This window comes from Rhinoraja longicauda, chromosome 9 (assembly GCF_053455715.1).
Source record: "Rhinoraja longicauda isolate Sanriku21f chromosome 9, sRhiLon1.1, whole genome shotgun sequence".
In the NCBI taxonomy this organism is placed as follows: domain Eukaryota; kingdom Metazoa; phylum Chordata; class Chondrichthyes; order Rajiformes; family Arhynchobatidae; genus Rhinoraja; species Rhinoraja longicauda.
The window spans coordinates 10,741,162-10,754,766 of record NC_135961.1 but is presented as its reverse complement, the minus strand read 5'-3'; the positions used below and the strand labels follow the sequence as shown (position 1 = coordinate 10,754,766).

Below are 13,605 nucleotides of genomic sequence, written 5' to 3'. Positions count from 1 at the left end.
AGGGCAGAGATGTCCATCCATATGTGTAGGAATGAACCGCAGATGCTGGTTTAAACTGAAGATAGGTACAAAAAGCTGGAGTAACTCAGCGGGACAGGCAGCATGTCTGGAAAGAAGTTTAGGTTCGATACCCTTCTTCAGACACATCCCAAGCCATCCCAATGTGTCCATCCATATAAAACTTTGCAATAGTCGGTTCATATTCAACTTGATTACAACGCAAGTAACTCGAGTATGACAGATTTGGCAAGTTTTCAGAGTCCTTCTCTGATCAAAACATTTCAGTCGTTTTATTTATTTGTAAAGAGATGCCAAACAATCACGGAGACTGTGGCCATAACAGGTTTCAAACAGTGAGTGACGAGCCACGATTCGGTTTGGATTCCTGCCTTTCGGGGGGTGGAGGGAGTGAGTTTATAGCCGATGGGCAGAGACATTTCTCACAAAGTGAAGCGTGTGGGTTGGAGGGGACAAGATCACAACAACAAACACTTCTAGTGAAGTGACAGGCAGGCGGGTGATTTATATACAACAGCCGCGCCCCGTGGACCCCGCACTCCGCCTGCACCGGGGGACACGCGGCCCGGCATCGGCGGCAGAAGGGTCTCGACCCGAAACGTCGCCTATTTCTCCTCCTCCAGAGATGCTGCCCGTCCCGCTGAGAGTTACTCCACTGCTGCCATTTTGTGTGTGTGTCCTCGGTGTAAACGGACAGTTACGGGACAGTTACAGACACCAGGCCGCACTCCTCCTGCGGATGTCCCGTACCTTTGTCCAGCTCCATCAGGGCGGAGTTGGCGTCCATCTCCTGCTCGCCGTAGCCGCCATCCGAGAGGAGGCCGGGCGATGGTCAGCGCCATGGCGGCCCCGTTCCAACCGACACCTCCCAGTCATGCCCCGCGAACCGAACGTGACGGCGGCACCTTCGTCATCACGCTCCACGACCCGTCCCGCCCCGCGTGACGCCGGCACCCCGCCGGCACCTTCGTCATCACGCTCCACGTCCCGCCCCGCCCCGCGGCGCGTGACGCCGCACCCCGCCGGCACCTTCGTCATCACGCTCCACGCCCTGCCCCGCGTGACGCCGGCACAATCGTCATCACGCTCCACGTACAGTCCCGCCCCGCGTGACGTCTGTTTGGCGGGAGATTCAGAGGAGAGTGAAACGCGCGGGAGTTTGTAACAACAACAGCAGCAGGAATCCCTGTGGATGAGGATGTTGTTCCGCACTGTGCTAAGTAGTAGGGTTCACAACACAAAGAGGGGTGAGACGATGTTATTAAGTTATTCTTTCAAGAAGTGTCTATTTATGCAATTTGTTTAAATGAACGTGCGGATCTTGGTGTGTTCACATTGTATTAACCCAACTTTTTGCATTATTGTGTTACTACTTTACGGTTTCATTGATTATACATCTGAATATATAGACATCCATCCATCCATATATTCACTGAAGAAGGGTCTCGACCCGAAACGTCACCCATTCCCTCTCCCCCCCCTCTCTCCCCCCCCCCCTCTCTCCCCCCCCCCCCTCTCTCCCCCCCCCCCCCCCTCTCCCCCTCTCTCCCCCCCCCCCCCTCTCTCCCCCCCCCCCCCCTCTCCCCCTCTCTCCCCCCCCTCTCTCCCCCCCCCTCTCTCCCCCCCCCCCCCCTCTCCCCCCCCCTCTCTCCCCCCCCTCTCTCCCCCCCCCCCCCTCTCCCCCCCCCCCCCCCCCTCTCCCCCCCCCCCCTCTCCCCCACCTCCCCCCCCCCCCCCTCTCTCCCCCCCCCTCTCCCCCCCCCTCTCTCCCCCCCTCTCTCCCCCCCCCCTCCCTCCCCCCTCTCCCTCCCCCCTCCCCCTCTCCCTCCCCCTCCCCCTCTCCCCCCCCTCTCTCCCCCCCCTCTCTCTCTCTCCCCCCCTCTCTCTCTCTCCCCCCCCCTCCCTCTCTCTCCCCCCCCCCTCCCTCTCTCTCCCCCCCCCCCCTCCCTCTCTCTCCCCCCCCCCTCCCTCTCTCTCTCCCCCCCCCCTCCCTCTCTCTCTCCCCCCCCCCCCCTCTCTCCCCCCTGACTTGCTGAGTTACTCCAGCATTTTGTGATACCTTCGATTTGTCCCAGCATCTGCAATTATTTTCCTGACAATAAGTGTACATGTGACAATAAACTGAACTGAATGCCTCTACTTCTTTCGAATGCCTCTACTTCAAACATCTCAAATTCTGACCCGCTGAGTTACTCCAGCTTTTTGTGCCTGTCTTCGGTTTAAACCAGTATCTGCAGTCCCTTCCTGCACGTGGTTCGTTGTTAGCTGAGGGGAAGGTGACAATGAGGCATACAATCAGTAAACTTAATCAAGTGGACAGTGAAACTAGTCGGAGAACTGGGGTGGGGGAGGGACAGAGTGAGTGGGAATATAAGAATTGCTTGGAGTTAGAAAAATCAATATTCATACCACTGGGTGTAAGCTGCCTCTTATTTTGCTTGGATATACTCACTCACTGGTTAGTTTACCAACTGTCAATTACTCTTTCCCCATTCTATCCTTCTACTTAATCAGTCCTCTATCCATGCTAATATATTATGTTCAAAACATAACCATGAACTTTAACCTTGCAATTGACATCTTATAGAATTCGTTATAGAAATTTGGATATCTATAGGTATTCTTTCATCAGCTGACATACAAAGATTAGTGTTGGGCCAGAAGGTTGGAATAAATTCACAATTCAGCATGGAGGACTTTAAAAAAACAACCCAAAAAAGACAAAATGTGAAAGCAGACTCAATGAAAGTGACAACTAAATTGTTTAAATCTAATTTCCCTAAATTTAACACCGTTATTGCAAATCCAGCTTTCTCGCCCTCTAGCTGGATGCTAATTCTATCATGCTTTGATTGTTACTTCTTAAAGGATTGTTTGCTCTAAGATAGTTACCAAACCAGATACCAAATGGCCTGGTACCTTGTTAGATCCATATCCTATTGCTTTAGGACGTTAGCCTTAAAGAATTCCGAGTTCATTGTTTTGGCTCCCAATACCAGTTTACACGAAAATTAAATTTGACAATGATTTAATGTTCCACTGTTTGTTTACTTGCTCATTTTGTTTAAAATTCTACTTTTTCCTACAGTTTGGGGCCCTTGTTCATTTTTCCCTTGTTCTTTTCGCCTCCTTAAATGGATTCTACAACTTTTCAACCTCTATTGTCTCTTTTACAATTGCACTAATTCCATCCCTTCTTAACAAACTAGTCCTCTTGTCTTTTGTTTCCTGCCTGACCTCCCTAAAGACAAATACCCCAAATTTTTGAATTCCCCGCTTTGATTTCCTTATAATCATGTCTTTGTAATGGCATTCTGAGGTTTTGTGCTGTTTGTTCATTGATTTCTAACTTTACTTTCGATACTATGTGCATTTAGAGATAGAAGTCTTTTATTACGCGTTAATCCTATCTGTGTGGTCTATGTCAATGTGCCTGGGCTCACTTGTAAGTAATAACCATCGCACAGCCCCTCTGAGGAGTGTGGACAAATAAAAATAATACTCAGCGGTTTGCAACTATTTTCCGGGTAATGCCTCATTGATGGTTAATTTCTGAGGTAAACTTGCAAGTGTGGTATAAATGATGGATTACTAAAACATTTGCTACTTGTCTCTGCATCGGTTTCAATGTTTGTTTTTTCTCTTTGCCATTAGAGCCCCACAGCTACCCTTTGGAGACTTTGCTGCAATATTACCAGTGTAACCGCCAGGATGAGCACATGTCATGTGGTGACCTTGGGGTGCCGGTTCCTCCTTTTGGCTGCTCGTGGTCCACAGGTAGGTTGGCCAGTGCAGGGCTTGTACACTTGAACATTGACCCTGTATATTCTGAAGGCATAACATTAATAGATGCGGGTTGAGGAATGGTTGATGGAATTTAATACAGAGAAATGTGAGGCGTTGCATTTTGGAAAGTCTAACATGGGCAGGACCTACTGAGCGAATGGTAAGGCTTTGCGGGGTGTTGTAGAGCAGAGGGATCCAGGAGTGCAGGCACATGGTTTCTTGAAGGTGGTGTCACAGATAGATGGTGTGACAGGTCAAAAAGGCTTTTTGCACATTGGCCTTCATCGGTCAGGGTATTGAGTATGGAAGTTGAGAGGTCATGTTGCATTTCTGTAAGACATGGTAAGGCTGCATATAGAGTATTATGTTCAGTTCTGTGCACCATGTTGTAGCAAAGATGTCATGTTGGAAAGGGTACAGAGAAGATTTATGGGATGTTGCCAGGAGTCGAGGGCCTGAGCTACAGGGAGAGGTTGAGCAGGCTGGGACTTTATACCTTGGAGCACAGAAGGATGGGGAGCTGATTTAATAGAGATGTATAAAATTATGAGAAGAATAGATCGGGTAGATGTGCAGGCTCTTGCCCAGAAAGGGGAAATCAAGAACCAGAGGGTATAGGTTTAAGGTGAAGGGGGGAAAGATTTAATAGAAATCTGAGGGGTAACTTTGTCTCACACAGGGTGGGGGGGGGTATATGGAGCGAGCTGCCAGAGGAGGTAGTTGAGGCAGGGATGATTGCAACGTTTAGGAAACAATTAGACAAAGGATAAAAGGAATATCGGTACATGGATAGGAATGGTACATTGATAGGACATGGTACAAATAAATTTTGCTCAGATTTCAAAAAGCATTGGTCAGAAGTCTCCATGGAATTTACAATTATAGATGTGAGAAGCTGCAATTTTGAACTTGAATAGCTGAATTATAAAACTAATCCAACTCAAAGAAGGGTCCTGATCTATTTATTTTCTCCAGAGATTCTGTCTGACTCTGAGTTATGCCACCATTTTGTATCTATCCAACTCAAATAAAATTGGATAACATACTTCCTTTTCTTTCGGTAAATAAATGTGTTGTCAAGATGTATGTTGTATGTTTATACAAACAACACAACAAAATGTCCAGCAGCTGAAAACATGTGCTATAGCCTTGATATCCAAAGCAAACAGCCAGTGCATCAGATGTTGTTCAATATATTGAGGGTAATAATGAAGTAAGGTTAACTACATAATGTAAATAATTGTTTTTAATTCATGTACACATAAACCGAGAGTTTCTCTGAGGAATATATAATTTATGAACCAGTTAGAGATTCAAGGAGTGATGAGCAATTGTGGCATTATTTGATACTGTAATTTGACACTGGTAATGTTCAGGCATTCAACTGACAGTCCGCACTTGGTTGGCATTGGAGTTTACAAGAAGAGCTAGCTTAAGATAGCGTAAAGGCAGCCCTACAAGAATGCAATACAAAATTTTAGTTTCTGTTGGTATAAAATTGTAAGAGAACATTCTGTTTTTGTGTATATGTGGATGTTGTTAATATTCTGATTACTATAAGCTTTCTTTACAGCAGAGCAGTTACAGTGGGTCCTTGCAGTTGTAAATGAAGAAGGTATGGTCAGGTTATACAATACAGAATGCCATAAGAAGAAGGATCCAATTTTTCGAGGTGTGCCAAGATTTTGTTTGCTTCATTGCTTCCACATTTTTGAAAGGGGTGTGTCTAGATATTGGTCATGTGAAGAAACTAGACATTCCTTTGTTGAAACAAAACACAAATGTATTGTAAACGCGTAACAATTTTAATGCAATGCCAATCTATTCATCATAGACAGTGCCCAGATTCCTACTCGTCCTTTATTATTGTCCTGCATTGGAAGGAAAGTGTTTTCTCTCGCCTCTGCCACTCTGGCATTGCTGCCCAGTTTAGTTAAATCTGGATATAATGTACAGTTTAAACAAATTGTTTCACTGTGCAAGTAAAATCTAATTGACATGCTGGTAGAGTAGTGTGGGACCTTTTAAGAACATAAAGATTATGGGCTGGGGGAGGGAGGGGGGGGGCTGCAACTCATTAGGTCAAAGTCTTGTGTAATTCATGTATGACTATAGTATTATAGATTATGTTGAATGGTATTTATTCTGCAATATTCTGATTGTGTGTTGAATTGTAGAACTAATCCAAGTCAAAGGAAGTTGGATGACCTGCGTCTTTTGCTTCTGAGGAAAACGTGTTGCCAAGATGTATATTGTTTGTTTACACAAACAATAAAGCAAAATACCCAGCAGCTGAAAATGTCTTAATTCGCAAATTATTATGCACAATAACATTTTAGTTTACATCAGTCTGAAGAGGGGCCTCGACCCGAAACGTCACCCATTCCTTCTCTCCAGAGATGCTGCCTGTCCCGCTGAGTTACTCCAGCATTATGTGTCTACCTTTTAGTTTACATTATTACCTCTTTTTATTTCCAGTTTAATGGAGCAGTGTTTAGTCTATCGCTTTAGCCTTGTCCTTGAGAGGTCACTCGATGCCAAGACTGTCTGCCCATTTTGCCTGGGGAGGTGATTTGAGTTGTGTGCTCTGTGATGGTGCCATCTTGAGCCCTGTCAAAGCATCTCCTGCATCATTTTTATTGAAGTGTCATGTGAAATGTCTATGTGTGACATGATTATCTGTTGTGCTGTGTGGCATTATGATACTAATAATGCTTTCTGAGTGAGAATTTTGCTGTCTATTCTTTATAACAAAATAGCTGACAGTGAAAACACCCACCACGTCACTTAAATATGTCATGCTAAGTGACATCTAAATGCTCCAAGTGGGACTTCTGTTAGTAAGGACATAATTGGGGTTTTTTTACATTTAAGTGGACAATTTTGTTTTATCAAGATCCCAAAGGCAATACATGCCATCACCTCTGACAAGGCAAAGCGAAACGATTAAACTGATCTTTAACCTCTAAATTAAAAATGTCCTCCCTCTTTTTTTTCAGCATGGTTGGCTCACACCAATGCAGTGTTTGACCTTGCTTGGGTTCCGGGAGAACCAAAATTAGTAAGTACCCCAGCCTTTCAATGTAAGTTCCTCAAACAAGCCAGAATGAGATGATGATGATGCTGATAAAATTCTGTGCTGTTTGTTTTATTTTGAAGGTCACAGCGTCAGGAGATCAAACTGCAAAGCTGTGGGACGTAAGAGTGAGTGAGTTGCTCGGTACGTTTAAAGGTCACCAGTGCAGTCTCAAGTCGGTGGCCTTTGGGAAGCAGGAGACAGGTATCCCCTACAACTTATTTTATCTGTACAGCTTTATTCATAACGCAAAAGTGGTTCTAATTGTTTTCTTTTTTGTTAATGAAGCTGTGTTTTGTACCGGTGGAAGAGATGGCAATATAATGGTCTGGGATACTCGTTGCAGTAAGAAAGGTATGAATTCTATAGAAATTGTGTATTGGATGCATTATTTTTTAAAGAGTTCAAGTTGTTCGGTGAACATTCTTTTGGAATTTTTAAAGACAATAGACAATAGGTGCAGGAGTAGGCCATTCGGCCCTTCGAGCCAGCACCGCCATTCAATGTGATCATGGCTGATCATTCTCAATCAGTACCCCGTTCCTGCCTTCTCCCCATACACCCTGACTCCGCTATCCTTAAGAGCTCTATCTAGCTCTCTCTTGAATGTATTCAGAGAATTGGCCTCCACTGCCCTCTGAGGCAGAGAATTCCACAGATTCACAACTCTGACTGAAAAAGTTTTTCCTCATCTCTGTTCTAAATGGCCTACCCCTTATTCTTAAACTGTGGCCCCTGGTTCTGGACTCCCCCAACATTGGGAACATGTTTCCTGCCTCTAATGTGTCCAACCTCTTAATAATCTTATACGTTTCGATAAAATCCCCTCTCATCCTTCTAAACTCCAGTGTATACAAGCCTAGTCGCTCCAGTCTTTCAACATATGACAGTCCCGCCATTCCGGGAATTAACCTAGTAAACCTACGCTGCACGCCCTCAATAGCAAAAAACATATTGCAATACCTCCTGCATTTAATCTTGTCTTTTTACTTTCCTTTTATAACCCAGAATTGCCCTGTCATTTGTATTATTTTGCTTTGTACAAGTATCTTCATGCAGGTCCCTAACAAACCCAATCAGAAACTGAAGGCATGAAATAGTAATATGCATCTTCCTGTGAAAATCTATTCATCATCTGTTAATCCAGATGAAAATTTCAGAATTTGGGCACCTGATGACTCGTTAGTTTCTGATACGCAAGCAATCACCTCAAAGTCAGTTAAACAATTTTCTAGCAAAATGGCATCCACCGTCAAATCATTGTTAGAACTGCCAATGCAGCAGTGCACTTGATTGGTAAGGGGCAGGGGTTGTTGTGGCTGTGATAATGTAGAATGATCAATGGAGAAATATGAGCACTTGCAAATGGAGCAGCGGTCTTGAATAGGAAGCAATTCACAAAACAATTATTGTCCATTAGATGTGATTCATTATGTCAGATGCATGTGGAGGGTGACTATTTCAATACATTTTTTATTAATAATGGGTTTTATCTCTGCCGGCATGTTTAAAAAAACCTTTTAGATTGTCTTAACTCCATTTGCAATAAGTATGCCATAACAGGTGTCTAATTATGCACAAGATTTCCTAGAAGTCACAAAATGTTTTGGCTGTATGGAAAAACTGGAAGATTTACTGGTGTAGTTGGGATGTTACTTTTGAATTGAAAATCAAACCAGTGGGTGTCGAAAGAGCTTTTATCTGCATCCAGCGTTTGTTATTGACAGACCTGAAGTGTGTCGCTGATGTGGGTTGAGTTCCTTTTGATCTTGCAATTTGTAGAAAAAATTATGTCGGTAACTTCTACAATTTTTAGACACAGAATTACTGTTACTTGCATCAACATGGCTTGGCTAAAAGATACTGTACTGTGGCACAGCTGGTAGAGCTGCAGTCTCACAGTGCCAGAGACCTGGGTTTAATACTGACCATGGGTGCTATTTGTATGAAGTGTGCATGTTCTTCCTGGGGCTTCCTCTGGTGCTCCAGATTCCTCCCACATCACAAAGACATGCGGGTCTGCAGGTTAATTGTCTTCTGTAAATTGCCCCCTAGTGTGTAGGGAGTAGCGAGAACGTGGGATAACATAGAACTAGGGTGAAGACACAAAAAGCTGGAATAACTCAATGGGACAGGCAGCATCTCTGGAGAGAAGGAATGGGTGACATTTCGGGTCGAGACCCTTCTCAAGAAGAATCTCGACCCGAAACGTCACCCATTCCTTCTCTCCAGAGATGCTGCCTGTCCTGCTGAGCTACTCCAGCTTTTTGGGTCTACGGTTTAAACCAGCATCTGCAGTTCCTTCCTACACATAGAACTAGTGTGAACTGGTGATTGATGGTCGATGTGGGACAAAAGGGACTGTTTCCCTGCTGTATCTGTACAGTAAACTCTCAAAATGTCAGGGTATCTCGTGCATGTTTGGAAATTTATTGTTTATTTCCAAATGATCTGTACAAACCTAATGTGTAGGAAGGATGTGCAGATGCCAAAGACGCACACAAAATGCTGGAGTAACTCAACCAATCAGGCAGCATCTGGAGAAAAGGAATAGGTGTCGTTTTGGGTCGAGACCCTTCTTCTTACACATTAGATTTATAACATATATAACATATAACAACTACAGCATGGAAACAGGCCTGTCCGGCCCTACCAGTCCACGCCGACCATTCTCCCTGACCTAGTCTCATCTACCTGCACTCAGACCATAACCCTCCAATCCCCTCCTATCCATATACCTATCCAATTTACTCTTAAATAATAAAATCGAGCCAGCCTCCACCACTTCCACCGGAAGCCCATTCCATACAGCCACAACCCTCTGAGTAAAGAAGTTCCCCCTCATGTTACCCCTAAACCTTTGTCCCTCAATTCTGAAGCTATGTCCCCTTGTTGGAATCTTCCCCACTCTCAAAGGGAAAAGCCTACCCACGTCAACTCTGTCCGTCCCTCTCAAAATTTTAAAAACCTCTATCAAGTCCCCCCTCAACCTTCTACGCTCCAAAGAATAAAAACCCAACCTGTTCAACCTCTCTCTGTAGCCTAAGTGCTGAAACCCAGGCAACATTCTAGTAAATCTCCTCTGTACCCTCTCCATTTTGTCGACATCCTTCCTATAATTTGGCGACCAGAACTGCACACCATACTCCAGATTCGGCCTCACCAATGCCCTGTACAATTTCAACATTACATCCCAACTTCTATACTCGATGCTCTGATTTATAAAGGCAAGCATACCAAACGCCTTCTTCACCACCCTATCCACATGAGATTCCACCTTCAGGGAACAATGCACAGTTATTCCCAGATCCCTCTGTTCCACTGCATTCCTCAATTCCCTACCATTTACCCTGTACGTCCTATTTTGATTTGTCCTACCAAAATGCAGCACCTCACACTTATCAGCATTAAACTCCATCTGCCATCTTTCAGCCCACCCTTCCAAAAGGCCCAAGTCTCTCTGTAGACTTTGAAAATCTACCTCACTATCAACTACTCCACCTATCTTAGTATCATCTGCATATTTACTAATCCAATTTGCCACACCATCATCCAGATCATTAATGTAAATGACAAACAACAGTGGACCCAACACAGATCCTTGGGGCACTCCACTAGACACTGGCCTCCAACCTGACATAGAATTGTCAACCGTTACCCTCTGGTATCTCCCATTCAGCCATTGTTGAATCCATCTTGCAACCTCACTATTAATACCCAACGATTTAACCTTCTTAATCAACCTTCCATGTGGAACCTTGTCAAATGCCTTACTGAAGTCCATATAGACAACATCCACAGCCTTGCCCTTATCAATTTCCCTGGTAACCTCTTCAAAAAATTCAAGAAGATTAGTCAAACATGACCTTCCAGGCACAAATCCATGTTGACTGTTTCTAATCAGGCCTTGATTATCCAAATAATTATATATATTGTCCCTAAGTATCTTTTCCATTAATTTTCCCACCACAGACGTCAAACTAATAGGTCTATAATTGCTAGGTTTACTTTTAGAACCTTTTTTAAACAAAGGCACAACATGCGCAATGCGCCAATCTTCCGGCACCATCCCTGTTTCTAATGACATTTGAAATATTTCCGTCATAGCCCCTACTATTTCTGCACTAACTTCCCTCAATGTCCTAGGGAATATCCTATCAGGACCTGGAGACTTATCCACTTTTATATTCTTCAAAAGTGTCCGTACCTCCTCTTCTTTAATCCTCCTCATTTCCATCACTACTCTACTTGTTTCGCTTACCTCACATAATTCAATATCCTTCTCCTCGGTAAATACCGAAGAAAAGAAATTGTTTAATATCTCCCCCATTTCTTCCGGCTCAGCACATAGCTGTCCACTCTGACTCTCTAATGGACCAATTTTATCCCTCACTATCCTTTTGCTATTGACATATCTGTAGAACCCCTTGGGGTTTACTTTTACATTACTTGCCAAAGCAGCCTCATATCTTTTTTTCGCTTTTCTAATTTCCTTTTTAAGATTCCTTTTACATTCTTTATATTCCTCAAGAACCTCATTTACTCCCTGCCGCTTATATTTATTGTATATCTCCCTCTTTTTCCGAACCAAGTGTCCAATTTCCCTGGAAAACCACGGCTCTTTCAAATTATTATTCTTTCCTTTCCACCGAACAGGGACATAAAGACTCTGTACTCTCAAAATTTCACCTTTAAATATCCTCCATTTCTCTATTATATCCTTTTCATAAAACAACAATTTCCATTTCACTCCTTTTAAATCCTTTCTCATCTCCTCAAAATTAGCCTTTCTCCAATCCAAAATCTCAACCCTTGGTCCAGATTTGACCTTCTCCATAATGATATTGAAACTAATGGCATTATGATCACTAGACCCAAAGTGCTCCTCAACACATACCTCCGTCACCTGACCCATCTCATTTCCTAACAGGAGGTCCAACACTGCCCCTTCTCTGGTAGGCACCTCTACGTATTGCTGCAAAAAACTATCCTGCACACATTTTACAAACTCCAAACCATCCAGCCCTTTAACAGAATGTGATTCCCAGTCTATATACGGAAAATTGAAATCACCCACAATCACCACTCTGTGCTTACTACTAATATCTGCTATCTCCTTACATATTTGCTCTTCCAATTCTCGTTCCCTATTTGGCGGTCTATAATACACCCCTATAAGTGTTGCTAAACCTTTCTCATTTCTGAGTTCCACCCAAACAGCCTCCTTAATCGAGCCTTCTAGTCTGTCCTGCCAAAGCACTGCTGTGATATCCTCCCTGACAAGCAATGCAACACCCCCACCTCTTGCCCCTCCGATTCTATCACATCTGAAACAATGAAATCCTGGAATATTTAATTGCCAATCGCAACCCTCCTGCAACCATGTTTCACTGATCGCCACAACATCATACTTCCAGATGTCAATCCAGGCTCTAAGCTCATCCACCTTTCTTACAATGCTCCTAGCATTAAAATATACACATTTAAGGGACCCATCATTTCTTATTCTCAGTTTATTTCTTTTCCCTTCTTTCTCTCCTACATATTGGGTCTGAGTGTTTCCCTTTTCTGCCTCCTGCCTCACACACTGCCTATTAGCTATCTGTGTTTGAGTCCCTCCCCCCAACCGTACTAGTTTAAAGTCTCCGCAGTTATTTTAGCAAATCTCCCCGCCAGGATATTGGTTCCCCTCGGGTTCAGATGCAACCCGTCCTTTTTGTACAGGTCATACTTCCCCCAGAAGAGGTCCCAATGATCCAGAAACTTGAAACCCTGCTCCCTGCACCAGTTCCTCAGCCACGTATTTATCCTCCACCTCACTCCATTCCTATTCTCACTATCGCGTGGCACAGGCAGTAAGCCTGAGATTATTACTTTGGAAGTCCTTTTTTTTAACTCTCTTCCTAGCCCCCTGAATTCTCCTTTCAGGACCTCTTCCCTTATCCTACCTATATTGTTGGTACCTATATGTACCACGACCTCTGGCTCCTCTCCCTCCCCTTTCAGGATATCCTGGACACGCTCAGACACATCCCGGACACCGGCACCAGGGAGGCAAACCACCATCCGGGTCTCCCGACTGCGTCCACAGAAACGCCTATCTGACCCCCTCACTATAGAGTCCCCTATTACTACTGCTCTCCTCTTCCTTTCCCTACCCTTCTGAGCAACAGGGCCGGACTCCTTGCCAGAGGCCCGGGCACCGTCGTTGCCCCCAGGTAGGCTGTCCCCCCCAACAGTACTTAAACAGGAGTACTTATTTCCAAGGGGTACAGCCACCGGGGTACTCCCTAGTCCCTGCCTCTGTTCCTTGCCCCCCCTAACAGTGACCCACTTGTCTACCTCCCGTGGTCTAGGAGTGACCACCTCCCTGTAACTCCTATCTATAACCTCCTCACTCTCCCTGATCAGACGGAGGTCATCAATCTGCCGCTCCAGGTTCCTAATACGGTCCCTTAGGAGCCCCATCTCGTCACACCTGGCGCAGATGTGGATGTCTGGAAGACTATCAGACTCCCAGATTCCCCACATCTGACACCCAGAACAAAAAACTGCCCTGGCAGTCATACACTCCAAACAAAGCCCCGTGCTCGGTTACTAAACCTACCGCCCGGCCGCTACTCCAACCGCTCCAACCGCCCACCCAAAAGAACTGAGTGATCTCCTGGGAGAGGCGAAAAACCGGATAAAAAACCCAGGCCAATTTGGGAAAAAATCCGGGAAAT

The 13,605-nt window shown here is 44.6% G+C and overlaps 2 protein-coding genes across 2 annotated transcripts in view; one reads left to right on the top strand and one right to left on the bottom strand.

The window, feature by feature from the left end:
• Positions 1 to 860, bottom strand: part of ints7 (integrator complex subunit 7) — a 48,829-nt gene extending 47,969 nt beyond the window's left edge. The window contains 2 exon segments of the mRNA XM_078404777.1: positions 769 to 836; positions 838 to 860. Of these exon segments, the coding sequence (XP_078260903.1) occupies positions 769 to 836; positions 838 to 860 (91 nt within the window).
• Positions 861 to 1,210: 350 nt separating this feature from the next.
• dtl (denticleless E3 ubiquitin protein ligase adapter) overlaps positions 1,211 to 13,605 on the top strand; it is a 28,221-nt gene continuing 15,826 nt past the window's right edge. Inside the window, exons 1-6 of the mRNA XM_078405776.1 lie at positions 1,211 to 1,265; positions 3,673 to 3,795; positions 5,378 to 5,476; positions 6,804 to 6,865; positions 6,964 to 7,084; positions 7,169 to 7,234. Coding sequence (XP_078261902.1) covers positions 1,211 to 1,265; positions 3,673 to 3,795; positions 5,378 to 5,476; positions 6,804 to 6,865; positions 6,964 to 7,084; positions 7,169 to 7,234 — 526 coding nt within the window. The remainder of the gene's footprint in view (positions 1,266 to 3,672; positions 3,796 to 5,377; positions 5,477 to 6,803; positions 6,866 to 6,963; positions 7,085 to 7,168; positions 7,235 to 13,605) is intronic.